Source organism: Camelina sativa, chromosome 19 (genome assembly GCF_030686135.1).
Source record: "Camelina sativa cultivar CO46 ecotype springtype chromosome 19, ASM3068613v1".
Lineage (NCBI taxonomy): Eukaryota > Viridiplantae > Streptophyta > Magnoliopsida > Brassicales > Brassicaceae > Camelina > Camelina sativa.
In genome coordinates, this window is record NC_141898.1 from 13,472,296 (window position 1) to 13,500,270 (window position 27,975).

General features: G+C 39.5%; 5 protein-coding genes and 4 pseudogenes across 7 annotated transcripts; 4 read left to right on the plus strand and 5 right to left on the minus strand.

Moving 5' to 3' along the window:
• Positions 1 to 6,792: 6,792 nt before the first annotated feature.
• LOC109130836 (uncharacterized) lies at positions 6,793 to 7,458 on the minus strand. The gene has a single exon (XM_019240902.2). The coding sequence runs from the start codon at positions 7,420 to 7,422 to the stop codon at positions 6,793 to 6,795; it is 630 nt and encodes a 209-aa protein (XP_019096447.1). The 5' UTR covers positions 7,423 to 7,458.
• Positions 7,459 to 7,472: 14 nt separating this feature from the next.
• Positions 7,473 to 10,037, plus strand: LOC104767817 (protein PHR1-LIKE 2 pseudogene; annotated as a pseudogene). The gene is made up of 3 exons (XR_015590804.1): positions 7,473 to 7,483; positions 7,918 to 7,987; positions 8,313 to 10,037. The product of XR_015590804.1 is annotated as a protein PHR1-LIKE 2 pseudogene (transcript).
• On the minus strand, positions 9,058 to 10,104 carry LOC104766328 (uncharacterized). The gene is made up of 3 exons (XM_019241073.2): positions 9,943 to 10,104; positions 9,424 to 9,526; positions 9,058 to 9,318 (listed from the first exon to the last, which is right to left on the minus strand). The coding sequence occupies exons 1-3, from the start codon at positions 9,947 to 9,949 to the stop codon at positions 9,207 to 9,209; spliced, it is 222 nt and encodes a 73-aa protein (XP_019096618.1). The 5' UTR covers positions 9,950 to 10,104; the 3' UTR covers positions 9,058 to 9,206.
• A 1,880-nt stretch (positions 10,105 to 11,984) lies between these two features.
• Positions 11,985 to 12,955, plus strand: LOC104767818 (uncharacterized). Its single transcript, XM_087502552.1, has one exon. It carries the CDS (start codon positions 12,010 to 12,012, stop codon positions 12,820 to 12,822), a length of 813 nt encoding a protein of 270 aa, XP_087358678.1. The 5' UTR covers positions 11,985 to 12,009; the 3' UTR covers positions 12,823 to 12,955.
• Positions 12,956 to 13,144: 189 nt separating this feature from the next.
• LOC104767819 (F-box protein At2g21930 pseudogene) lies at positions 13,145 to 14,450 on the minus strand (annotated as a pseudogene).
• Positions 14,451 to 17,141: 2,691 nt separating this feature from the next.
• Positions 17,142 to 20,967, plus strand: LOC104766329 (glutamine--fructose-6-phosphate aminotransferase [isomerizing] 1). Its single transcript, XM_087502553.1, has 10 exons — positions 17,142 to 17,674; positions 17,796 to 17,968; positions 18,079 to 18,187; positions 18,319 to 18,464; positions 18,849 to 19,013; positions 19,232 to 19,589; positions 19,664 to 19,914; positions 20,006 to 20,120; positions 20,221 to 20,645; positions 20,731 to 20,967. The coding sequence occupies exons 1-10, from the start codon at positions 17,470 to 17,472 to the stop codon at positions 20,812 to 20,814; spliced, it is 2,031 nt and encodes a 676-aa protein (XP_087358679.1). The 5' UTR covers positions 17,142 to 17,469; the 3' UTR covers positions 20,815 to 20,967.
• A 27-nt stretch (positions 20,968 to 20,994) lies between these two features.
• On the plus strand, positions 20,995 to 23,302 carry LOC104766330 (uncharacterized). Its single transcript, XM_019240904.2, has one exon. The coding sequence runs from the start codon at positions 21,228 to 21,230 to the stop codon at positions 23,085 to 23,087; it is 1,860 nt and encodes a 619-aa protein (XP_019096449.2). The 5' UTR covers positions 20,995 to 21,227; the 3' UTR covers positions 23,088 to 23,302.
• A 39-nt stretch (positions 23,303 to 23,341) lies between these two features.
• Positions 23,342 to 27,916, minus strand: LOC104767820 (receptor-like protein 37 pseudogene; annotated as a pseudogene). Its single transcript, XR_015591352.1, has one exon. The product of XR_015591352.1 is annotated as a receptor-like protein 37 pseudogene (transcript).
• Positions 23,587 to 24,840, minus strand: LOC147920519 (uncharacterized; annotated as a pseudogene).
• Positions 27,917 to 27,975: the final 59 nt, after the last annotated feature.

Consider the following 27,975-nt stretch of genomic DNA (forward strand, 5'->3'; position numbering starts at 1 on the left):
GCTGAAGAACTGCGCGACCAAGCTCAGGTCCGCATTTGACACTACCAAAATGCAGCGACGCGATACTATAACAAGACTGTTCGCAAGCGGCGTTTCAACGAGGGCGATTTATTTTACGGGAAGTCTTTGAAAACTCCAGAGAAGTTAACGCTGGTAAACTCGGCGCCCGATGGGAAGGTCCATACCTCGTTTCCAAGGCAGTTCGCCCTGGCGTGTATGAGCTCGTGACCATGGCTGGTGAGCGAATCAAGAACTCGTGGAATGCAGCCCATTTGAAACGTTGTTACTATTAAATCATTTTCATGATCTTACCAAGGAGGTTTCGGGAATCCGACCTCCACTTATCTTTCGTTTATAATATGAACTACGACTGGCTAGATCCCCGCTTCGGGGTACGTAGGTAACTCCTTATCTTTTCGATAAGATTAAGCGAGTACAGCTAAAATATCAATAAAGTCTTCTTTTTGGGATAATTTCCATTTCATATTCAATTACACTCAGTTTGGTAGTTCGCCACACAAAAAAACAAAAAAAAATCATAATAATGTCCTAAACGGCAAGCACTTCGTCCGTAAACCCGATCCAAAAGTTACGCCACAAGCCCTCTAGCGTTCTGGACGGTCCTGCAATCTCAGGATGGGAGCTGGTCCGGATAGGTCAGACTCCAACGGCTCTTCCACAACCAGTTCATCCACCGCAGTTTGCCAGATCTGTCGCTCCCGCTGCAAGGCTTCTAGCCTTTCAATCGGCAACCTGGAACCTTTGGATATAATGTCTTCTATGAACGAGAAGGCAGTTTCCCCTAGGGGTTCGCGACCGCTTTCCGGTAAATCGGGTACCTCCATCCGATCAACCAGCTCTTTGCACGCCGAGTGCTCGGCAAAAAGACGATCCATGCGTCACTGCGCCAGGAAATAACCTTCGTAGAAAAGCCCGCCCAGAACTTTAATGGTCCCTTCCAAACGGTAGAGTCGATGGAGCTGATCAATCTTCGGGCGAAGCGCCTTGATATACGCGCCCATTCTTTACGACGAGCTCGATACCCTCGGAGCTCCTGTTGTAAGGATGACACCTCCGGGCCGGCGGTGTTGGAGCTTGGAGCGAACTCATGAGGTCAGAACGTTTCTCCTGCTTCTTAAGGGGGGGGGGATTATCCGGTAGGTTTGGATCCCGACAGCCAGATGTAGCGGCTATCCTTTCCTGGACCCTTTTTAACCATGCAGATCGAGTAGTAACAGGCATCTTTTTCTTTTCAAAGCGGTTGCGAATGTCTATCGAGGATCTAACCCTTCCTTTATTTATACTCAAACTTCACGACCAACCGCCTTTGTTTCCACCAATCAGACTGCAGCAGACTTTTCGCTGCGTCCCAAGAATCGCAATTAAAGACCGTGCAAACATTCAATGTTTCTAGACACGCGTCTCTTCAAAAAAATAAATAAATAAAAAATAATAATATATATATATATATACATATATATCAGTTTTCATTCCGATCTGGATTGAATATTCGTCCGTTCGGACTGACTTCATTCGAAGTCAAAATACATTCTTCGTTGACACCCTGGCCAGGTGATCAACTCGCACCTGACCCCCATCTTTCATATGTAGGGATAAGCCGAACCCAGAGTATTTATTTCGCACCCGATCTCTCATTTATGGGATAAGCCAAACCCAGAGTATTTATTTCGCACCCAACCTTTAGTTCGGACGGAATGGTTAGCCGAACCCAGAGAGAAATTTCGCTATCCGACTCCCGAACTAGAGCAAAGGAGGGAAGCCAAGCCCAGTATCTCGCACTCCGAAAATACATATCCCGTTAAGGGATAATGGCCCACCTTTGAGGCCTAGATCGTTGTTTTCTACGAATATTTGACAAAAGGTTACTTGATGTAAGCCGGGAGACGTCTTGCCTCTTGTACATCTTTGCAAAACAATAGAAACATGTTTTGATTTCAAGTGGACATATTATCAATACAAAATGTGTTAATTTCGCGCTAGTACACCACTAGCGGCGATCTCACGAGCACTGGTCTTGAGTCGCTTCGGCATCGGCCACATCAGTTATAGTCCAGTCTTCTTGCATTCTTCGGGACGAGTCTCTAGTGCTCTCGCATTCTATTCTGCCTTATCAAGCAGATCGGTAGTCCTTTTTGTTTTTGCTTTAAGAATAGCAATCTCAGATTCCAGATTCTTTAGCTGGTGATCGATCCTTCCTTTCTTCATATGAAAATACTGCAGATCATGGCTTAGCTCTTGATGCATAGCTTCAATCTACACAAACACAATACGAAGGAGATAGTCAAATTAAAGCAATAGCGGATTGGTTTTTCATTGGTAAAAGGAAAAAGAGGACAGTTACCTAGCGATGAAAGGTGTTGGCCTCAACGATGTCGTTTTCACTAGCACGTCTGTTGATGTAAAACGGCCTGATATCGGTTTGAATAAAGTCGCCAATCAAGGCATGATCTGTTTGGGTAGACTTTTGACTCGCCCTCCGACTGCATTTGTTGCAGTCTGCGATCAAACATGGTGGCAGAGCAGCAATCCTGTCGAACCCATTCTCGATCCAAGTCCTTGGATGGGACTCGAGCATCTCGAGTTTGAGCAATAACTCACGTTGCACTTATTCCGAAGCAGCAAGTCGATCGCGATACTCAGCGTGCCGATCTTCCACGGAATTGAAAAATTCCTCTAAATCACGTCTTTCTTTCGAATTAACACGGAATATTAACATCCAAGGAACCCGGATGTTCGGATAATAAGTCATTCCTCTCTCGATAGCTTCTACATTCGAGAACGTCGGGACATCGTTTCCGGTAAGCGGAGATTCTACGCTGCTGATAGAACTAGGCATTATTCCAGTTTTAAGTTTGCCTCGGTCTGGATAATTCCAAGCAAACAAAAGGATGCAAGCTTATTTATACAAGTTTAGGAGGAGATATTTTTTCCAATTTCGCTAAAAAAAAAAACCAACTTTCTCGATATTAGACATATTCCATTTCTACGGAAGGGAAAGATTCCAGAAAAAATAAGTAAAATCTGAAGTCTTTTAGCTTAAAAAAAGTAAAATGAGTTGAGCAAGTCGGTAATATTCTTACAAGGGTTTTCAAAACCCGGACTTAAACAAGTTAGACTCATAGAGAAATACGAAGCGAATGCTTAGACCTCCAAGTTGTCTGACAGACCGGCTTGGAAAATGGAGGCGTTTGATCCATGTTGATGCCTCACGGAATCCGGAGCCATAGACCCAGGATGAAGAATTCCGAAGCCGAGCTGATCCAGAGACATGACGAGATCGTTCTCCCCCAATTCAAGGATATCCATCGCGCCATGGCCTCCTGAGCTTTTGCCTTCTTCTCATTGATCTCCATGATTCGCTCTTCGGGAATAACGGACCCTTTTTCGATCAGATATTGCAGAGTCTCCTGAACTCCAACAGCCTGATTCAGCATGTCTTCCATGGAGCGAACTATCGTGTCCTGTTCAACGCGATAGGCTCTAACTTTATCTAGACAAGTTTGTGCCTTTTTCGTCGTTCGTTCTACTTTATCCAAACGGTCCCGGTGGAGTCTGCGAACTTCAGAGTCAAGCTTAGCCTTCAGCTCATCGCACTCTCGCCGCAGCTCGGATTTCTCCTCTTTAAGAGCGCGTGTCTGGGAGTTCAGTTCACCAATCTTCAGTTCGGATTGAGCGATGATCTCATCTTTCGCGATGATGACAGCCTCCAGCTCTTTGATCCCGTCGTCTTTAGCCCTACTGGCTGTCCGGATCTCTTCTAAGCTTTCTTTCATCTTTTCAAATTCGAATCCCGAAGTCGACAGTGATTTCATTCGCCTATCATACAATTGAGTTAGCGCATTGATCCTGGCAGCAGTCTGTAAATCCAGGAAGGGTGCGTTAGTTCGCCCATGCAAAATCTAAACAGCTTAAGGAAAATAGTGCTATGAACCATTAGGTGGGATTCTGCGATGTCGTGGTATGCTTGTTCGAACTCTAGCTTCTCCATTTCCGGGAAGATGCGACTGGAAGTTTTCAGGTTCCGGATAAGTTCACCAGAGGCCGCCCGATTCGCGACCAAAGTACCCTCGCCAAAAAAGTCAAAGGCGAACCGATCGGTTTTATCATTCCATCTTTTTACACGGAATCGGTCAGCCAATTCCAATCCTGCGTCTTCTGCCGAGCGTTTGCGGTTAACTGCAGATGGCGGCTCAGATACAGAATCGTTTCCGACTTCTCTCCCCTTGTTTTGCTTTTTCTTCTTTTTTCTCCTCTCTCCAGTCTCGAGTGGGAGGACGTCCTGTTCGTTAGATGGAGGGTCGACGCCTTCGAGGGTAGGAACAGGATTATCGGTTTCAACGACGTCCTCATTACCGACTATGTCGACGATCTCCTCATCGCCCTGAATAGGGTCAGTATTGAATGGAGCAGCAGCCTGAGAGTCCGGATGCCTGACCTGGAGGCAACTGGCCGTGATGACACATGCCCCGACGGGTTCCGAAGTTTGCCCCAATGAACTCGCAAAACTAGGAAATTTGGTTCTGGCTTTGCCCATTGCTTTTTCGACACGAATACGGGTGATAAATTCCCACCGTCGATTGATGCCAGATAGTAATGCGTCTCTAACGGAATGATAACTGCGAGCTAGATGTGTTGCGGTGAAGGGGCGATCTGAAAAAATTAAACGGGAAGTTAAACCAAGTTAGCAAAACTACGATCCGCCAAAGCATATGGGAAATTAAAAATCTACCAGGATTCCCATTCCACACTCTCCGATGGAAGCCAAGCGGATCCTCGAATGAATATTGGTCGACACAGACATAAAAATAGCGGGCGGCCCACTTTTTGAAGTTGTTAACTTTTTGGCCAGGAAGAAAGTTGTGTTGCGGCTTCATGTTCACTTACCAGTTCTCTTTGCTCTTTGATATTTTGAAATTTGACAGCTGCTCAAAGCACTGAACTCCGATCTCAACTCCTACTTCGGTCGCTATAGTTAGAGCAGCGACGAAGTTACAAATACTGCCTGGGTCGAGCTGGCAGATCGGAATGCTGCGTCTTTGGGCATACATCGATAATAGGGCTGGAATCGGGAACCAAAGGCGACCTTCCGAAAAATAATCTTCGTATAGACAGATGTATCCTTTTGGAGGATTCCAGGGGCGATGATCATCTCGTGGGATTAGGATGGTAACGCCACTGTTCCCAAGGCCGCATGAGTTCAACATGTCGTTGACCGATTTGACTGAACTCAGAGTCTTTTCACCTCTGATTGGCCCTTTATGATCCAATGATGGTGGGAGATCGTGAATCAAGATTCCCAAGGGAACAAATCGATCTTCTTCTAAGCGCAGATCGACATTAGGAGTTTCATCATTCTCATTCTTGTTGCGACTTGTGGGTTGGGCTCGTGAAGAAGAAGCCCCAGCCGAACATCGAACTAGGGGAAGCTGGGCTTTAGAGCCCGATCTGAGGGGTCCTCCGATTTGTGTAACACGCTTTAAGTTACATGCTTCACTTCTAGAATTGCGTCGAGTTAGGCGACCACTTTCGTTTTCAGGAGAGGAGGCGAGAGCCGAAGTGCTCGTCATGATAGATGATCGGAGAGTGCGAAAGAAAGCCGGAAATTGCAACAAAAATAAATAAGCAAAGAGGAAAGAGAACATAGCAGAATACCTTGTGTTGTCGGTAAAAAATGAGAAATGAATAGGGAGGCTGCGTATTTATAGAATCGGATGGGCGGCAACCCTACGAAAGTCATCATAACCTACGTGACCTTTTGGCTTCCGACCTAGCGGATGTGACACGTGTTACCATGACAATTTGTGGTAAAGCGGTTCGACAGTCCTGGTTATATAATTAAAATTCTTTATGGTTTAGATCGGATATTTTCTTTCCTATAGTTCTACCATTCGAATTTAATCCCGAATATTCAGAACTGGGGGGGACTAATTGTTGGTGCGGGATTTAGCACCCCCAACATACCGATCTAAACCGGAAAGACAATTCAATTGATTAACCAGAAATCCGGTTAAAATCCACTTAACGTTTATTTAAGGCATGTTCGGAAGAAGGCGGCCCAGCCCGAAGATAAGCCGACTTCCCAATTCGCCTGGTGGCCGATTTGAAGAGAAGAAGCAACTTTCTTTATTTTAGTTCGAATGATAGGGAAAGTTAATATTGTTTGTAATCTAGAGAAAGTATAAAGAGGGGGAAGCTCCTTCGTTGTAAACATCCAATAATCAATACATAAAAATCTAATTCTTCATTGTTCTTGAGAGAGACCCTAGCTTCTTCCTCAAGAGATCTAAATCCTCTTTTAATTTCTAGTTTTGATCGGATTATCAACATGATACTATATAAAGCTTGTCTAATTCATTCTTTTTCAATAACTATGATCATATATAAAATCACAAGCCGACCAATCCTTCAAACATGCTATCAACAAGTCCAAGTGGGGCAAGATGTTTTCAATATCTAGAACCTAGGTTCACGTCTAGTTCAATTCTGAAACTCTTCTATTCTTGGATTGTTTCCTTGTTTCCTTGAATTTGGTAAACCGTAATCAAAAAGTTCAAAGTTGCTTCTTTTTTTCTGAAACAAAATGTGTTTTTAAGTCAGTGGTGTGTGATGAAATTATTAATTTGAACTTCAAGTGTAAAAAAATCTCAATTTCATTAAATCGAACCGCATTACATGTTGCAAACAAAGACTATCAATATCACTACATTACATACAAAAAGAAATACAAATTAGCAAATCATTAAGACCACAAATAAAACATACTTCGAAACCCTAATTAGGCTCCGTTTCACGCTGCTTGTCAAATAGTTCGCGACAGAGAGGGCATGTGCCATTAGATCGATCTACCCACTTATTGAGACATTCTTCATGATAACAATGCGAGCAGTTAGGCACGTGGCAGTAATCCTCGGTTCTAGACAGATCCAGATCTTCCAAACAGATGGCACAAGTAGTCTCCAAATTTGTTTCCGACGGAACAGAGTTGCGACGCACAACGTTGTACACCTTCTGTGTCAGTTTGACAGTGCCTTTCATGAATAAAGGTTGTTGTGTCAATGGCAAGTTAGAACTTTTGCTTCTTTGTTGTAGGGCTTGGACTACAATCTCATCAGCTATGTATTCGGACAAGAGACCATCGTGGAGTTGGCTATGGAGGGTTCGATAGACGTCCTTAGGCTCGAAGGTTCGGAGTTTCAGAATGAGTTTTGAGTCTGGACATGGTAGAGAATTACGGTAAGATCCGACACTCTTGATGCTACGATGATCGTCGTTCTTCTCTATGATAAACTCCTCGAAGTACCCTCTCTTTACAGTGATTTTCACCGTGCTTAGTAACCCTAACGACGGATCTTGAGACGTTGCGGCTAGATTAACATCGAGTCTGAATGATTCAGTATCCATTGTCGGAGTGAAATCAGAAAAAGGAAAACTAAAAGAGACAAGAGTGAAAGATGGATGAGTCGTAAAAGATAAGATGAGAGATTGTGGAGAAGGTTTAGTGTGTTATATTTATAGAAGCAAAACTCTGTTTATATAATTTATTCGGAACCCTAAACGCGTTAATGTAATTTCCTTTTCTCGTTTTCTCTTTCTTAGTTTCTTAATTTCCTTTTCTTTTTCTTTAAAACAATTTTTGATTAACGTTGTGTTAATTTCCTTTTTGCTTGTTGGTGAAACATATCTCGTTGTACCAACTTAAACCAAATTAGGTTTCCGCCGGTTTCCTATGTGGTTTATAATTTAATTATTCAACCTAACAAAAAAAAAACAGAGTTATTGGCGCAGCAGGAGCAGAACGAGTATGGTTACATTTGAACTTTCCCTCTCATTTCTCTGTTACTGGCTGGTTAGTTAATTACATTTGTATGAATCCCTCCTTATTTGTTTTCATGCCAGGAGTTACCAAGTCACTGAAGCTCTACGTGCTCAGATGGAAGTCCAAAGAAGACTACACGAGCAATTAGAGGTTAGTTCATTTCTTATGTCATTGATCTTGAAGATACAAACCCCCATATTTACGACAAGTTTGACTCAAAAGTGACAAATTATAGTAGCTCCTAAGTTCTTAACCAATGTCCAATCCAAAAATTAGGATGTGGTTGTTACCAAATTATTCTTCTTTCTTTGTTGTACATATGAACAGTGCTCCTTTTTTCCATCTGTCCTGGATCTTTACCTTATTAGAATGAACAAACACGCCCTTGAGACTGAAACAGTGGCCACATTTGTAGGAATGCAACAGACTGTGCTGTGTAAATGCAAACCTTTGATTGGTCTTTTAGTATGGGCAGGTACAACGGAGACTCCAGCTGAGGATAGAGGCCCAAGGAAAGTACCTGCAATCAATTCTTGAAAAAGCTTGCAAAGCCTTTGACGAACAAGCTGCTGCTTTTGCTGGGCTTGAAGCTGCTAGGGAAGAGCTATCAGAGCTAGCCATCAAAGTTTCCAATGTCTCTCAAGGAACTACAGTTCCGTTCTTTGATGCAACAAAGATGATGATGATGCCATCTTTGTCAGAGCTTGCAGTAGCAATATATTTGATCCAATAGTTGAAATGTTCTTGTTTTTGGACAAAGATGGTAAGGGGAAATTGAACAAGGCTGATGTGATAAAGACACTGAACAACGAAGACTATCCTTTAGAGAGATCTCCTTCACATGTCATAAATCATGCACACTCTTCTCTTCTCTTTATTTATCTAGATGAATTCGATTAACTCATCACTGGATTCTCTCTTTTCATTGTGTGGTGCAGAAGAAAATGGATTGGGGAAAGAAAAGGGAAAGTGGGTTTTAGAGAGTTTCTATTTGCTTTCATGAGTTGGGTTGGTCTTGATGATGCAGATGATTACTATATGAAAGGTTAATTTGGCTTCATATGTGCATATACCTGTACTCTATTATTATCAACATGATACTAATAAGCTTGTCTAATTCATTATTTTTCAATAATAATCACAACCCGACCACTCCTTCAAACATGCTATCAAACAAGTCCCAAGTAGCAAGATCTGTTGAGCTCAATAAAGGACAAGAATTTGGATACAAATGTACTTGTAATCATTGATACTGGATGAGTCATTGGATAACCAAAGTAAATCCTCAAGTGATATGAAACTCCCAATCAAACGAACCACAAACATCATAAGAAAGAAGTTACAGACATATGGAGGCATTGATTGATCATCATTTCTTAGTATTATTATTGTTTCCTTTGCCTCCTCCTCCAGAACTAGCTGCTGCTGCTGCTGCTTGAGCAGCCTTCTTTGCTGCCTTCTCTTGCAATGCTTTTGCATCCCTAAAATCATACAAACACACAACACAAAAAAAGGAATCCATAAACTCCATAGAGAGATTAGCGTTGTACTCAGATACAAAAAGATCAAATACGAAAAAGGGTTACCTCTCACGGCGTTGCTCTGGAGTTAATCCATCATCTTTAGTCTTTCCTTTGCCTCCGGTACGAGCTAGAGCCCTTTCACGGTCACGCTCTCTTTGACTTCCTCGTGCAAAATTCGCAAAAAGCCACAGAATCAAAGAAAACAATAGTACTAGTTTCTGATTAAAATCGATAAAAAAGCAGCACACAAAATATAGCAAACCCTTGCATCAAAATATTCAGAGATCTGCATTAGAACTCGTGAAAGAAAGAACCATCCCCGTCTAGGTACAAACTTCCAAAACCATACGATTCAATACGGAGAAATCAATGACAACAACTAATCCAAAAACAAAACCCTAAAAATTTTACAAAATTTAGGTCTTTTCCATCTTGTAGAACACGCAAAAAAAAAAAAACAGAACCCAAGTTTCGGAATTGAACATTCGCGTTAACAAAAAAAAACACAGAACCTAAATAAAGAAAAACCAAACTGGAGCTAAGAAACCAGATTAAGAGAACAAACGAATTTGAGAAGGATATGAGTCATGATTGGGTGTGAGAGAGATCTGCGGTAGCGTAGAAGCGATCTTGAGAGAGATCCCCGACGATGCGCAACTAAAGAAAAGCCAGACAACGAAGAAGATTGACGGAATTAATTCCATTATTTATAACAATTTTTTTTGTTTACATTTTATGAGTCCCAAAATCGTAATTCCCATTGGTAATCGAAATTTCTAGGCTCCTGGTTCTGGAGCTCGGTTTTCTTTAACCGTTTGGTTCGGTTTTTGGTTTTCCCATAAATTCATTGGGACCATTTATAGCAATTTAAAGTTTTTTTTTTAAAGTAAAATTACAAACACAAAATGCAAAATATATATCTTTACAATTTTCGTATTGTTTCCAAAACTATTTTAATTAAAAATTATTAACTTTGTTTTGGAAATTTTTGCTTTTTATGTCATTTTTTTTAATCTAACTTACAATTGAATTTCATTGTTTTCATTAGGTGATTGATTTTTTACTTTGTTTTTGGTGATTGATTTTTACTTGTTTTGAATGTTTTTTATGTTGAGTAGTTATATGACCAGTCAAAAAATCCATTAAACACTAATTAATGCATTTTTTTGAATGTTATTCTCTTATTAATGAATTTCATAAACTCTTTTACATCATTATTAATGATGATGATGAAAAAATAAAAACTATTATTAAAATGGATCTTAAAAAAAAGAGAAAAAAATGAGAATTATAATTTGTAAAAATAAAATATGTAAAATATATATATATATATATATATATATATATATATTTGGAGAGCTTTTAAATATGATGGGAAGAGAAAAAAGAATACTTTTATAATTTGTTGATTTTAAAACGTGATTTTGAGGCTTTAAAAAAGGAAGAGAAATTAAGAAGAAAAAAATTAAAGTGGCTGTTAAGACTTCAAAAAATAATAAAGTCATAAAAGTTTAATTGACAAATAAAATGCTTTTAAAACTTTTAAATGGTTTTAAAGTCTTAAAAGTCTGCACCAATCGGGTAATGAGTTAAACAATTTTTTGCAATCCAAATTTTACTGATTGAATGTATTAAAAAGTTTATATTTCACTCACCATATATCAGTTTTATAAATGGATAAAACTTTTATAAACAAATATTACCTCCAATACCAAGTGAACCCTCTCCTCCTTCCTTTTTTTTTTTTTTTTTTTGACAACAATAGAATCAACTCAAACGAGCCAATTTGGAGAAAAAGAGTTTACAAACAAAACATGTTGCGGTGACAGTCGCGCTTGGCGTACCAGAGAATCCGCTTTGACATTCGCATTACGTGGAACTAGAGATAGAGAGAAGGAAGAGAACTCCGCTTGATCTATCTTGATGTCGTCGAGGTAGGGTGTGAAAGCCGACCATTCATGAGGAGAAGACACCATCTTCACCAAATCAGAACAGTCCGTATAAAAAACCACGTCCCGATAATCATGTCCAATCATGCAACGCATCGCCCAAATGAGAGCTTGGAAGAATATAAATGATAAATATTTACTTTTATACCTAAGACATATTTCTAATATATTGGCTTTATACCTTGTGGATTGGTTCTGATGGATTTTCTAATTCCTTTGCCTGAAAGAAACAAAATGTACAAAACTATTTTACCAAATCGATTCACAAAAATATTTAAAAAAAAAAATGATTCACAAATCAATAGAAATAAACATATTAGCAAATTTTACATTGGAAAACTGAGTATCAAATAAAAAAAGTTGAAATACAATAAAGATGATAAAGGAACTTAGCCATTTTTTAAGGTTTTGTTTTGAATCTATTTATTTATGGTTTTGTTTAAAGTTTATCAATGTTGAATCTATTTCTCTATCTAATGCTGTTATTAATACATTACCAAAGTACTGGTCAATGAAAAATTTCCATTTTTCATCTAATAGTTAATTACTTACTAAATTAATAATTACTAAAGTATTGACTCAATTAGGTTTAGGATTTTTCTTTTTTTTTAATACCCTCCTACTCTTTAAATAGAGAAGAAGCTTCACCTTTTTTCATAACTCAACGAAAGTTACAACGACAGAAGAAAATCAAAAACTAATGAGAATAATGGCGAGAACAAGAATGTCGCAAGAAGAGTATGAGCGAGTTTGCGAGTTCGTGAGAATGATAAAAGAGACTGATGAAGAAACAAACCACAGAGGAATCTACCTTCAATACACCACTGCAATCAAACTTTACCATTCCGGATCTCTGAACTTAGTCGGTCTCAGAAACCAAATCACGAATATTTTCAAGAACTGCGACGTTTTGCTCACCGCCTTCGATCGAGTTTTGAAGGATTTGGATACGGATTTTCGTCGAGACGAGACCGTTGTCGATCCGAAGAATCTGAAACGGATAAAAGAGTTCTTAAAGTCGTTGAGGAGCGAGTGCAAGGGGTTACGAGTAGGGTTTATAGAGGCTTTCGTGAGACATAAGCAACATCAAGACGTGGAGACTCTCAAGGAAGAAGTTGACCTAATGTTACGAGATTACCCTAATCTGAAAGAGGAGTTTAGGAGGATCCTACTCGACCACGGCTTAGTACAAGTCGAGAAACGAGATGAGATTACGCGTGAGGAAGAGGACGAGATGTTCAAAGATGACATGTACTTTCATGCCATTGAATCAGCCATTAAGTTCGCGGCGGCTGAGGATGATAAGAAGCCGGAGGTGGGTGTTTATGGAGCCGTTAGACGGTTTTACAAACAACGGCGTAGAGGGTTGCCACGAGGGTTCGAGAAAGATCAGAAACTTGCGGTACGGAGAATCTTACCAGATCTGCAGTGGAAGTACAACGCGTTGCTCAAGAACAGAGAAAGGTCTCTTGAGAAGGTTCGCAAGGTGAATGAATCATTGGCTGTTTTCTGATTTGTTATAGTAGAATGTTTTCTTTTTGTGTTAATGAAAGTATTAATTTGTATCTATTTAGATGCATATTTGGTTTTTGATGAAACCTGATTGTTCATGGTAAGATTTAGTAAAGATGTGTTTTGTCATGGAATTATTGTTCACATATCACAAAATACAAATAAAAACACAAAGGTTATACGTTGCGTTTGAGAGATTACACACTATACAAACAGAGAGAGTAATGCACAAAGTTCAAAACAGAGGAATCCTTGAACTATTAAAAAGCTGCAACAGCGTCAACACTAAGCAACCAGAGGCTAAGCCGAGAGAGTATGAACATAAACAAATTAGACTGTCACCAAAACATACAAAGTAGTATGAAATCTCCCAAGGTTAACTAGATGAAGCTCAACTACACAACCGAAGAACAAACATTTTAGTGGAGATGATGATCATGACTAAACGAGCCAGCACACTCTTTAGAGAAACATGAGATTCTCAACCTGACCAGAGAAGATAGAGATTACAGTTTCACCCCAATGTTTTGTGATTCCTTCTATGTAGACTTTTCTGTAACTGTTTCTCTTGGGATCATAATAGAGAACAAAAAACGGTGGTTCACTCAAAGTGTCTGGTCCGAAAACAAACTCACCTGCATCAGTGAGACAAAAGGCTTGAAGATACCAATCAGTGATACAGAGATCTAAAGCAAACACCTTGTTGCAGCATTCGTGTTTCGCAGCATCTTCTAGAACCCACAAATCAATCCTACAAGTACAAGAAAGTCCAGCTGGTTTAAGCGACATAACAGCAAGCTTTCCCTCGTATCTTGTCATCTCTGTAAACTCTGCAGCAGTCTCTGGTACTCTTATAAGCTCAAACTTCTCAAACCTAACATCGAAACTCATGACCCCTTGATGCTTGTTCTGAAGAAAAGGATCTGTATCAAGATAAGCTTCATAGTACAACACACCATTGATACATATATCAAGAGACTTAGGAGAGTGATCAGGAGGACAATATTGAATCATTCTCCAGGAATTACCATTCTCCCTCAATGTCAAAACCCTAAGCTCTAATTGAACTAAACTGCGACACCTCGTCATACACAAGACTTTGTAATCTTCATTGATCGGATCATAACCCAAGTAATAATGGTATATATCCAACCCACGAGAATCAATCTCAGGCAAAGTAACAGATCGTCTCGTGCTAGGGTTGTACACCATGAGTATACGAGGAGGTCCATAGCAAATCATACCATGAACAGAGGGAGCAACAGTTTTGTACGGATGGGAAAGACATTTCATATGGTAAGTTGCTGAAACATAAGATGATTCAACTCGAATCCCTACAGAGAAGAAGTGACGCTCCCTGTCACTCTTGTCTGCGCATGTGAAGATGAGACTTTGGTTTTGGGGACGAGTAGACGACTTGATAAAGTACGATTTCATGAAATATCTGTTGCGGATGATGGATTCATACTGTTTCGATAAGCAGAGGAACCTTGCTAGGGATTTAGCGGGTAAGCCTTTGAGTATCTTTGGAATGAGATCAAACGGAATATGATCTAACCTTGCTCTGTTTGTTCTCAGGTCATCGGAGATCTTCGTCTTTGCAAGATTCTTTCCTCTCTTTGTTTTCATGGCGATGATGTGAAGAAAGAACGAACGGCGTCGATTTTGTCTCTCGGTTTGCAAAACCTTTCTTGGAGAAGAAGAAATCAAGAAATAGGAATGAGTTTGTTGCGTTTTTTTTTTGCCTCGGATCAAATGATTGAAATACATTATATATGTTAAACGTTGTGCCGTTTTACTATTAAAATCGTGGAATGGTTGAAAGGATCTCAAGGTTAAAACGGCATAGAGTTTCTACACTTTTGTAAATAATGTTTTTTGTGTGTGTGTGTGTGTTGAATTTAAAGTCAAGAAATATTAAGTATGGGAAAAGGACGGAATCTAATGATTAATTTGGATTTTGTGAATTACGTAGTGATTTCATACATGTGTTGGGCAACTTGGCAGGTAGGGAAGGGAGGGAAGCAAAAACAGAAAAATATGCAATATATAAAAATAAAACAATCTGAGGTAAAGGGGATCTTGTATAGTTGTGGGTTATCATCATTCATACACATGGTTGTGAAAACGCATATTTGTGGCTAACTCTATATGCTTAAGTACGTGAATGATCGACTTCGACTTTGTATGAGCATAAAATAAATAACGCTATTAACGGGGTTCGGTTTTTCCTACATCCCCGAGACCTAATCCAGAACAAATTCACTAGAACAAGATAGCAATTACAACTGCATATGATATAAGCACTACTATGCCTATCATTTTTTTCTAGATGAATAAACCATCAAAAGATATCTCTATCTTATTGATGGGGCGACACCACACATCTTGTGTGCATCTCTCAAAACTACTCTGAAGCGCGCAAGTCTTCATGAAGCGCCTTCTCAGTATTTATATCAATTGCCCAACCCCTAGGCTTAGCAACTTTCCTATTATACAACAAATAGGAATTGGGAGAATAACAATTGTACAACCCCTAGGGTTGACAATTTTCCTATTATACAACAAATAGGAAAGTTTCTCTCCATGATCCCATCTTGAATCTCTTCCATTCAAGATGTTCATCCAGCTCAACAACCGCCACTTGGCTTGTCCAAGTCGGCCTTAAGCTTCTATACTCAAACTCTTCAATTCAGCTTCTTGTACTACTTCCTGTATTAACGTCGGACTAGTACAAGAACTGCTTCAGACGTTTGATACCATCTCTGTTGTATCTGACCCTCTTGGCTTGTCCAAGTTGTTCCAAAACTTCTGTATTTCAACTCGTCAAAGTACTCACACAGTTCGGCTTCCTGTGTAACTTCATGTACTACCTCTTGTACTACTTTAGAACTTCACATATGTTCTTACTGCAACTGTGTCAAGTATTGCCTCAACAACTTTGCTAGTTCTGCTCATTGTCTTCACACCATCTATGAGACATCTGTGATGATTCTATCTTGTTGTCTCATATATCACAATGTTGTATGACATCGTGATTTAGTAGCAATCCCATGACATGTTTCGGACAGCTTATAAAACTCAGTCAACATTGTATTTTAGGTTGCTGTTTAATATTGCAACCAATTCCATTAAGATGATCCGGGTTCAGTTTATATAATCAATTTCATGTTACATAATATAGTAACGGAGAGAAATTGAACATAAAAATCGTTGATATATATTGAGAATTTGAACCTTAGATTCATGTACGGAGAGGGCTAGGGGATACATCAACGATGGCAGTATGCTTAGTAGTCATAGCCTATTCGATAGTTATTGGTGAGGAAGAAAACTATGTATTGTTGTGTAGTCCCTTAGTTAATCCCTAGTGCCTAATATATATATATATATATATCATGGGATTTAAGTATTTAACACTTGGGACATGTTCTTTGTTTGGCTTAAATCCCTCAAATGAAATGTCCCGAATCTACAAGAAGGGTACATGTACTCCGGTTGAAAGTTTGTTCCCTTTATTTGATATAACACATGCTCATCCTGAAATTCCAAGATATACTCAAATTACTAAGTTTACTATTGTTTTTTAACCGGACTTGTTCACCACATAGTTCGTTGTCGTCGTGGCACCTATTAATTTTTTCTTATTTATTCTGTATAATCGTTATCAAACTTTATAAAACCAGAAATTATAGCCAAAAATCTATATTTAGTTATCTTAAAGTCGTTTATAGAAATTGAAAATAATCTAAATGCTAGCTTATTCAATCATTCATTCTAAACTTTGCATTCAAAACTAATATTATTAGCTATGATATCTGTATAGTACACATCATAGATTTAGTGTTAGTTCATCAAAGATTTTATATACTTCATTAAAATCTGGCATTATGTAAAAGGATAATCATTTGAAAATCTTTATATGGTATCTACTGAAATGAATTCACACAGATTTTTAGTGTTAGTCCATCAAGATTTTATGTACTTCTTTAAACTGTAACATTTTAAAAGCATAATCATTTGAGAAATCTTTATATGGAATCTACTGAAATGAATTCCAACAGATTTTTTTTTTTAATGAGTAAGTTATAATTAAAAAAAAATCTACATTATACAAACTAATCAATCCTGTTAATTTTTTTTTTGTAAAACTAACAATAATTAATGCGAACTTGGGGTCATTATCCAAGTGGCTTATTAATCTCCATAATAATGCACCCAAAGTTCAACTTTTCCGGCTAATATATCTCCATAACTAAGGCACCCCCAAAAGTTCAACTCTTCCGGCTTGAAAAACGTGGCTAACACTACTCTACTACTAGTGGTGGTGGTGAGTTGGGGAATCCAAATCGGTATCATCACGTGACCCACGCGTAGCGGTTCGGCTCCTACAAAACAAAGAACAACTCGCTCTCCGTCCAATCAGATACAGACATGTCATCTCCCCTGACAGAACCTGAAAATGACAGAAATATCCAAACATGTTGCTGATAATTACAAGTCAAAATCCCAACAAATCTGAGTCAAAATTAAAAAAAAACGAATCTCACCGTTCCTTTCTTCTTCTTCTTCTTCCTCCGTCCTACTACTTATTCTTCTTCTTGTTCCCTCTCAATTCTTCGTAATTAAAAAAAAAGAAAAAAAAAAAATGTGTGGGATCTTCGCGTATCTGAATTTTCACGCGAACAAAGAGAGAAGATACATTCTCGAGGTTCTCTTCAATGGTCTTCGTCGTCTTGAATACAGAGGCTACGATTCTGCTGGAATCGCCATTGATAATTCTGATGCTTCTTCTCCGCTCGTGTTTCGTCAAGCTGGAAACATTGAATCACTTGTTAATTCCGTTAACGAAGGTTTGCTCTTTTTTTTTTTTTTTATTTATAAATTTTGGATCTTTTAGATTTTGAATCCAAAGTCGAAGACTTTTTTTTTTTTTTTTTGATGATTTTGTTGTGTTGTGTTTGTTTTTTGCAGAGATTACGAATACGGAATTGAACCTAGACAAAGTTTTCTACTTTCATGCTGGGATTGCACATACGAGGTGGGCTACTCATGGTGAACCTGCTCCTAGGAATAGTCATCCTCAATCTTCTGGTCCTGGAGATGATTTTTTGGTTGTTCATAATGGTGTCATCACTAACTATGAGGTTCTTTTTTCTTTTAACTCTGAGTCTCTTGTCTTATTATGTCTTTATAAGGGGGGGGGGGGCAAAAAGAACATGTTTTGATTCTGCTCTTGTTGTTTCTTGTTGTTTAGGTGTTGAAAGAAACTTTAGTGAGGCATGGGTTTACTTTTGAATCGGATACAGATACTGAAGTCATTCCTAAGCTTGCTAAATTTGTTTTTGACAAAGCTAATGAAGAAGGTAAATTGCTTGATACTGTTATCCATATTGTGTTTGAGATTTTTAAGTAGTGTCTTGTTTTGGTTTTTAGGTAGCATGCTCATGTATTTTCATGGGGACATGTATTTTATTTTTCTTATGCTTTTTTGTAGGTGGACAGACTGTTACTTTCTGTGAAGTTGTCTTTGAAGTGATGAGGCATCTTGAAGGAGCTTATGCTCTTATATTTAAAAGCTGGCATTATCCGAATGAGTTGATTGCGTGCAAGCTTGGTAGCCCTTTGCTTTTAGGTGTTAAAGTAAGTTGTTACTCTTTTTCACTGGAATCAATAGGGCTGTTTCATTCTGTTTGATTGAAATCTAGCTTAGCAGTTGTTCTGTTTAGCGAGTCTGTATCAAGCTTTGTATATCATTTGAACAACCTGTAAGGCTAAATAGCAATTGTTATATGATAGGGAGATTACAAATTTTTACTCATGAGAGCAAGAGTTGATTCTTTTAGTATGGAATAGGGCAGAGTTGCTTCATCTTAACCTTGTTTTGGGTATTTAAGATTCTAACTGGCTCACGGTTTTTAAATCTGCTAGCTTTATTTCCTTCTCCACCTTTTTAAATTACAGAACCAGAACCTTTACGTCTTGTAAGCAACTACGGTATACCTTACTTTATGCATGCTTTCGTAGGAGCTAGATCAAGGCAAGAGCAATGGTCATGTTTTCCAGGATGCTCACTTTCTTTCTAAGAATGACCATCCCAAAGAGTTTTTCCTATCAAGTGATCCTCATGCTCTTGTTGAGCACACAAAGAAAGTTTTGGTGATTGAAGATGGCGAAGTTGTTAACCTCAAGGTATATTCATTCCCTGCCAGACAAAGCATGAATATTAAATTCTAGCATATGAATAACGAATCTTATTGACTGATCACTGGGAATATATGTAACATTCACAAGTAGCAACTGAAACATGTTTAGAAATATTGTCCAATTTGGAGTATAAGTGGTTCACTTATCATGTAACCTATGCAGGTCACTTAATATGTGCTCACCACTTCCACTTTTATTAACAGGATGGAGGTGTGTCGATACTTAAGTTTGAAAATGAGAGGGGAAGGCCTAATGGTTTATCGAGACCTGCTTCAGTGGAACGTGCCTTATCTGTTCTTGAGATGGAGGTGGAGCAGATATACAAGGGAAAATATGATCATTACATGCAAAAAGAGATCCATGAGCAGCCAGAATCTTTAACTACTACAATGAGAGGCCGTCTTATTCGCGGTGATTCACGCAAAGCAAAAACAGTCCTCCTAGGTGGTTTGAAAGATCACTTAAAGACCATAAGACGCAGCAGGCGTATTGTTTTTATTGGATGTGGGACAAGTTACAACGCTGCTCTTGCATCAAGACCTATCCTTGAAGAGCTCTCTGGTAATTGCTACTATATAATCATGTGCTGTCTTGATTTCGAATTGGCTCTGCTTAACTTAGGTTCTTTTCCATAGGTATACCAGTCAGCATGGAGATCGCTAGTGATCTATTGGACCGGCAAGGTCCAATATACAGAGAAGATACCGCAGTTTTTGTGAGTCAGTCTGGTGAAACTGCAGATACACTACTTGCTTTGGCCTATGCTCAAGAAAACGGTGCATTATGTGTCGGCATAACTAACACCGTTGGGAGCTCAATAGCTAGAAAAACACACTGTGGTGTCCATATTAACGCAGGAGCTGAGATTGGTGTGGCAAGTACAAAGGTAATTTTCGTGAATCTCTGAACATATATGTACATATATTTTCAAGATTTGGTGGTTATAAAAAACTTATGCTTTCCCCCAACATTATCAGGCATACACAAGTCAGATTGTGGTGATGGTAATGCTAGCTTTAGCAATTGGAAGTGACACAATCTCCAACCAAAAGAAACGGGAAGCTGTAATTGATGGACTACTTGATTTGCCATGTAAGTCAAGCAATATAGAGAAAAGTTACTTCTTCTTTTTAAGCCTGTTTTGAAGCAACTGGACCAACTTTGTGTATATCTGTCTTATTTATCTGAGCAGATAAGGTTAGGGAAGTACTAAAGCTAGACGATGAAATGAAAGATCTTGCACAACTTCTGATCGACGAGCAGTCACTGCTTGTGTTTGGCAGAGGGTACAACTACGCAACCGCGTTAGAAGGAGCGTTGAAAGTAAAAGAAGTAGCACTGATGCACAGTGAAGGTATACTTGCAGGAGAAATGAAACATGGACCTTTAGCTTTAGTTGATGAGAATCTCCCAATCGTTGTGATCGCCACTCGCGATGCTTGTTTCAGCAAACAACAATCTGTGATTCAGCAACTTCACGCACGCAAAGGGAGATTAATAGTAATGTGTTCTAAAGGTGATGCTGCATCTGTAAGCTCGAGCGGATCTTGTCGTGCAATCGAAGTTCCTCAAGTTGAAGACTGTTTACAACCTGTTATCAATATAGTGCCATTACAGGTACAAATCTCATCTCTACATCACTCTATAATCTATGTATCTTCTGTTTTCGACGAGTGGATAAGTTTATGTTCTTTGTGTGCAGTTATTGGCTTATCATCTGACTGTTCTGAGAGGTCACAACGTTGATCAACCGAGGAATCTGGCCAAGAGTGTGACTACTCAATAGAGAGCTTAAAGGGAATGATACTAGTTTGTACTTGTATAGTTTTGCCCACACACACACATGCCTATGGAGTTTTTTTATTAATGTCGCCATCGTTTACACTTTGCCACGCTTTTTATGTCAAGAAACAATAAAATTTTGATATTTTTGTGTTCAGCTTATACTTTATACTATAAAGACCAAATCTAAACTTTAATATCGAAGTACCAAACCAAACGAGTAACAAAAACAAAAACATGTGTTAATCAATTTTGTTAGGTGTTAATTAACACCAAAGAAGAGTTTAGACTAATTTGTGTGAATACGGAAAAGTACGAGGTCTTATGAGTGATTTTATATAAATATCGACGTATAAAAAAAACAGAGAGGAAGACAAAAACAATTCGAAAGGTAAATTGCAAAAACCCTAGCTTTACATGATGCGGCCGCCGATTCCGAAAGCGATACCAGATGACGACGACGGCGACTCTTCACAGATCAAAGGCTTCGAGGTCGATGATGAGTACGGCAAGAGGTTGTTGCACAACAAGAATCGCGTGGATCTGCAGCGACTCGAGGAGATGAAGAAGAGAGGTGTCATCGTGGATGAGGAAGATGATGAGCCAGAATCTGAGCCTGATGATGATCTTGATAACCCAGAAAGCGATCTCAGATTCGTTGATGTGTTGCTTAAGGTAAAGAACAAGGATCCTTCGATTATGGACAAAAATGCTAAGTTCTATGAGTCTGATGAGAGTAGTGAAGGAGATGAGAAAGAGAAGAAGAAGAGGAAGAAGAAGGAAAAGAAGAAGAAGAAGATGTATCTGAAAGATGTTCAGGCACAGCATTTGCTTGAGGAAGGTCCTGAGTTTGTTGAGGAAGATGAGGAGAAGAAGGTGACGACTTACGCTGAGCGGCAGAGAGAATTGAGGAAGGCTGTAACCGATGCTTTGGAAACTGGAGAGGACGAGAGTGATGATGATCTGTTTAGAGTTGTAGAGAAGGAAGGAGATGATGATGATGTGGAGGTTAACGAGGAGTTGGCTAAGAAAATGGATGAGTATTTTGGTAAAGAAGCTGAAGTTTTTGAGAACCAGTTTTTGAAAGATTACTTGGTGAAACAGCTGTGGAAGGAGAAAGAGGAGATTGTAGTAGACGAGGCGGCGTTGGATGAGTTGGATGATGACGAGGAAGCTGTTTGGGATCAAGAGGATTATGAGATTTCCTACAGGCACGAAGAGAATGCTGGGGAGATAGTTTTGAGTCAGTCTAGGGTTGTGGACGGGTCGGTGAGGAAGAAGGACAGTGCTAGGAAGGCACAGAGGAAGAATAAAGAGGAGAGGATGAAGATGGCTGAGATTGAGAGGAAGGAGGAGCTGAAGCGGCTTAAGAATGTTAAGAAGAAGGAGATGAAGGAGAAGATGAAGAAAGTGCTTTCTGTTGCTGGTTTTAAAGATGGAGAAGAATGTCCGCTTGATGCTAAAGATTTTGATGATGAGTTTGATCCGGAGGAGTATGATAAGATGATGAAAGCTGCCTTTGATGACAACTATTATGGTGCGGAGGATTCAGATTTGAACAGTGACGAGGATGATGATGGGGAGAAACCAGATTTTGATAAGGAAGATGACTTGCTTGGACTTCCCAAAGATTGGGATGTGATTCAGGGTGGGGATGGTTTTGTAGCCGCTAGAGAAAAGGTTCTGAAGCAAAAGGAGAAGGTTATTGATGATGATGAAGAAGAAGAAGTAGAAGTAGAGGAGGAGGAGGTAGAGGAGGAGAAGGAGGCAGATGGTAAGAGGAAGAGAAAGCGGAAAACGTCTCTAGTACAAAGAGCCAAAGAAGCTTTGATGGAGGAGTACTACAAGCTAGACTATGAGGATACAATTGGGGATTTGAAAACAAGGTTTAAGTATGCGAAAGTACAACCTAACAGTTATGAACTGGGGACAGAAGAGATACTCACCTTGGATGACACAGATCTGAACCAGTATGTACCATTGAAGAAGATGGCTCCTTATGTGGAAAAGGATTGGGAGGTGAACAAACATAAGGTCAAGGAGCAGAAACTTAAGATCCAGCAGTTGTGGGAGGGTAAACACAATGAGAAGAGAAGCAAGAAGAGGAAGAAGAATGAGGTTGCTGAAACGAAACAGGTTGCTGAGACGAAACCAACACAGAAAGCAGATGAGGAAGGCGAGGCTGAGACGAAGCTATCGAGAAAGGCGAAGAGAAGAAGGCTCAAAGCAGAGAAGAAGCTTCCTCCTAACAGAATGGTTGCTTATGGGAAGGAATAATGAAAATGAAAACTGATGATGCAGCATCTCTTTTCGTTTTAAGTTTTGTGCTTATATTTATTTACATTTTCGAGTGTTTGTTCGAATTTACCCTTTTTATCTCTCAAGTTAGTGAGATCTTAAGAAAATTTTAGCTTTATCGTTTCCTACTAAGAGGTTAAGAGGTGTAGACTCTGTAAGTTTAGTTTCAATGTTCGTCAGTTCTGTTCTGATTACTTGTTTGAGCCTCGAAGCTTTTTTTTTACTCATTCGTCTAAAACTTCCAACTTAACTTTTGATTAATTTACTATGTAACAAAACAAACTTAGTTGTTCACTACATCATGCAAAAGAGTTAACAGAAATTTAAGTCTTACAGAAGTCTTGAGATAATAAACAGCAAAGACGAGACCGTTATGTTTCAAAATGAAACTCTTAACCACAACAACCCGGCAAACACCAAACCACTATACCCAGCATTTCCCACATCACAATCTCATCTCCGCGGTGGACCAAAACGATTGCAGAACCTAAAAAACATCTTTCAAAGACTTGAAGACATCATAGCCAGCATAAACTCCATAATACCCTTCTATACTACGGTTTCAGAAACAACTATGCCTTTCCGATAACCAAAAAGACATTTAAAAAACTGTCAGGAAACATCTATAACCCAGAGCACCTAACAGTTCTAACTCACACAGGATCATTCTTCTTGAAGTGGTTTGGGGTTAACCCCCAAACCCTCTGATGCATCATCAGCGCTTCCTCTAAGCCGCTTTTCCAGATTATCATCAGTCTGCTCCGTGGCATCAAACTTCCTTTTGGACCCTCCAGATGAAGTTCCAACCATTTCAGACTGCACCTGCGTAGCACGAGCGTCCTCAACAACATCAACACCTTGTTGTTGCTGCTGCTGCTGCTCACCATCCCCATTAGGTAAGTCCTGAACCACATCAGCAGACGCATCCGCCAGTTGGAGCTGCTCTTTCGTACCACTTTCACCATTGTTCTCAGCAGAACCATCAGAGATAGAAGACTCATGAGGCGGTGGTGAAAGAGAACGATCATAAGGGTCAGGAACATCAACCCAAGGGACTGAACAAGAGCTAGTGAGATGATTCAAAGCCCCACAGTTACAACAAAACTTAAACCGAGCTCTACTCCTAGCAATATCCTCATACCTCAAAGTCACAATCTTAACCCTCCCTGAATCAAACCTAACCACTTTCTTAAAACACAAACGAGTCGTATCCACAGAAACGTTGACACGAGCACGCACAGTACGCAAATCAAACATCGTATCATCTAATTCAACCTCCATTACCTCACCCATAGACGAAGCAATCTCACGAACCGTCCCATCGCTTAGATACTGAACCGGAATCCCACGGGATCTTCAACCACATCGGCACCTGTTTCAGAAACTTGGGACCTGGCTTATCCTGCCACTTGTCCAACACGACGAGCGACCCGTTAAAGTGATAAGGGCCAGACCAAAGAACCATTTCCAAGTCACGCTCGCTCTCAAACTTCCCTCCGCCGATGAGGCGGCCGCGACATTTAGATGAGTCGATGGGCCACTCTTGAGGGAGCTTATCGATCAACGAGTAGAGATCTTGTGTTCTGTGGGTAACAACAACTCGACCAACCAAGCTTAGGCGACTTTTCTCACGGACTTCAGCGTAAGCGGTTTCTGGAACTGTGATTGGTTGATCTGCTAAACCTAAAGCGAGATATCTCGGCTTTCTTCGCCGAATGTTCAAAGCCATCATCGTCGCCGGTGAAACTTATCGCACCGAATACCGATCGTTACAAAATGATTATCCCTAGAAAATGAAAAGGGGAAATTATGATCCGCCCACCAGTTACCACTAGGCCCACTATTGGTAAATTAGGCCTACTAAGCCCAAACATTCTTTTGTCAAGCTATGAAGACAACCCAATAGTAACCTTTTGCACTACTACTATTACAAGTGGCGTCATTGCCATTCCTAAGTTAAATGATGAGACCTCAAAATTTTGATCACCTATTCTTCTAATCTCTCACACTATACATGAGAGAACTATGTCTTCAAGCTCTGTAGTAAAATCCGTGAATGTGAATTCAACTAAAATAAAGATTTCTTAGACTCAAATTACTTAATTAGACATAAATGGATGGCTGTGAGATATAATGAGTAATAAGTTAACATGTATTCCTAGACACTTTGTTAAATATTTATAACAGAGATACATGGGAACTGACATGGACCATATATATACAGCTTATGGACATTGAATATGTTTATAAGAAAACCACGAAATGGAAAATTACAAGGATAAAATAAACACCTGACCTGACGAACTAGTTACCGGAGAACAAACTTGATGGGCTCAACGAGCTGTGAACCACTCTTGTTTGTATGAAGTGAAGATATGTCCAATCACAAACCCACAAAACACACCAGGTCCAAATGATATCGCGGCTGCTATCCAATTCAGCATTGGCTCTTCCGGTATGGACAAAGATTCCTCGGTTTGCTCTGGGGTAGGAACGGGAACATGATGGCTTTCTCTACAAATTTCCTCAATGGCATAGAATCCAGGATTCCCCATGAATGAAGAACAGTTTTGAGTTCCAAACTGTGTACTCTGTGGCACTAATCCTTCTAGATGGTTGTAGGAGAAGTTGATGTTGGACAGAAAGGAGAGTTTTCCAAGACCTCGAGGAATTTCACCTGACAAGTTATTTCGAGATAGGTCTAACGTCTCGAGACTTGTGATATTTGCCAAGGATGGTGGAATGTGGCCTGTGAATCTGTTGCCCGACAAGTTAAGAAGGCGAAGTTCTCTAAACAGACCAATGGATTCTGGGATATGTCCAGAGAATCGATTTCCAGAAAAATCAATAGCTTTGAAGCCAAGAAAGATGCGAGCGAAATCTGTGTCTACTCCTTTGTAAACCAAATCCATCGAATCAAACACAGGGGAATAAGAACCTACATAGTTTATCTCGGGTCTGGTGTAACCATGCCAAACCAATGACATTGTAGTCCAATTGGCAAAATAGTCTTGTGGTAATGATCCAACGAAGTGGTTATTAGATATATCAATGATCCGTAGACCCGGAAACCCTGAGTAGGCAGAGGGGTTATATACCGGACCATAGAATGCATTTGATTGGAGCAGAAGAACATTTAGACATTGGAGAGAGCCTAACCAAAATGGAAACGTGTCCTTGATCTTGTTTTCTTTCACATTTAGAAATTCCATCCACTCGCACTTGATCAAAGATCTTGGAAGTTTTCCCGCCAAATTGTTGTGGCTGACATCGATTGATCGTAACGTAGAGCCTTTGATAAATACATCAGGTAGAAATCCACTTAAAATGTTGTTTCTAAGATTTAGTTTTTCAAGAACAGTGAAACGCTCCAAACATTGAGGAATGGAACCAGAGAAATGGTTGTTGGACAAATCTAAGTTATTTAAATATGTAAACTCGCATATCCATTGTGGAACTGGTCCTTTGAGTAAATTTGAACCTAGATCCAACCAACTTAATGATTTTCCATCAACAATTTCCACCGAGTTTCCAAAGCTGGTGAAAGAGTTATGGGAAAGCTTTACAGAATACATCTTAGGTGATCTCCATAAACAGTAAGGTACTTGATCTTCTAACTTATTGTAGGAAAGATCTAGCTCACTGAGGTTGACTAACTTAGATAAAGATCTAGGGACTCGTCCTCCAAAATTGTTATAGCTAAGATCTTAAAATTGGAGATTGACTAATTTAGATATAGATCCAGGGATTCGTCCTCCGAAATTGTTATGGCTAAGATCTAAACGTTCTAGATTGCGTAATTTCAGTATAGAACTAGGGACTAGTCCTCCTAAATTGTTATGCTTAAGATATAAATGAATGACATTGACTAATTTTGATACAGATTCGGGGATTAGCCCATCAAAATTGTTGTCGCCAACATTTAACACTTTAAGCTTAGACGATGAGGAGGTGTTTCCAAATTCAATAGGTCCCTCGAATTGGTTTTGGCTTAAATCAATATCGACTAACGAAGGAATCATGAGCAAGAATGATGGAAAAAGTCCAAAAAATAAGTTGCTACACACCAAAAATTGCTCTAAGTTGCGGAGTCCACTTAGGTGATCAGCAGAAATAGATGATTTGAAGTGATTGGATGAGAGGTCTATATGGGACAAGCTGGTTAAATTGGCTAATACTATCTCCCCACCAGTGAATTGATTTCTAGAGAGATAAAAATTAGAAAGCTTTGTTAAGTTGGCAAATGACCTAGGAATATCACCTCTCAACTTATTACCCGAAAGACTCACGTACCTTAGTTGGCTTAGGCTACCGACTGAAGTCGGAACTTCACCTGCTAATTCATTACCAAAAAGATCAAGATGTGTGAGATGAGAAAGATTTCCAAAGGCGGAAGGAATCTCCCCTTGGAGATGGCAAAGTGAAAGATCTAGGTGACGAAGATGTTGGAGTTTAAAAAGACCACCATTAGATTTCAAAGAGGTGCTGGCATTACAGTAACAGAGCTCTAGAAATATCACCTCTCCCACGATTGTATCACACTTGACACCCTCCCAAGAACAGCAGTCAACGCTCTTGTTCCATGAAGTTGTTGGTACATGGAATTCCATCTGTAGCTCCAGAAGAGCATCCCTCTGGCTGGGGCGGCACAAGTACCGTGTGGGAGAAGCAAAGATGTTTGGTAACAGAAGAAGGCAAAAGAAGAAATAGATGGTAATAATACCAAGGAAGCAATAAGATTGGCTTCGTATCATGATATTTTTTTTTGGAAACAAAGATGATCTTTCTGTTAAATTACTAGGTGATAGACATGCATTTCTTGCATACGCACTTCTCTTTATATATATAAGACATATTCTAGGTAAGG

Coding starts and splice junctions, on each gene's coding strand:
- LOC109130836 (XM_019240902.2), bottom strand. CDS start 7,422: ATGGATACTGAATCATTCAGACTCGATGTTAATCTAGCCGCAACGTCT.
- LOC104766329 (XM_087502553.1), top strand. CDS start 17,470: ATGTGTGGGATCTTCGCGTATCTGAATTTTCACGCGAACAAAGAGAGA. Junction 19,014..19,231: donor GCGAAGTTGTTAACCTCAAG/GTATATTCATTC, acceptor TTTTATTAACAG/GATGGAGGTGTGTCGATACT. Junction 20,121..20,220: donor TGGACTACTTGATTTGCCAT/GTAAGTCAAGCA, acceptor TTATCTGAGCAG/ATAAGGTTAGGGAAGTACTA.
- LOC104766328 (XM_019241073.2), bottom strand. Junction 9,319..9,423: donor CCAGAGCAACGCCGTGAGAG/GTAACCCTTTTT, acceptor GTATGATTTTAG/GGATGCAAAAGCATTGCAAG.
- LOC104767818 (XM_087502552.1), top strand. CDS start 12,010: ATGAGAATAATGGCGAGAACAAGAATGTCGCAAGAAGAGTATGAGCGA.
- LOC104766330 (XM_019240904.2), top strand. CDS start 21,228: ATGATGCGGCCGCCGATTCCGAAAGCGATACCAGATGACGACGACGGC.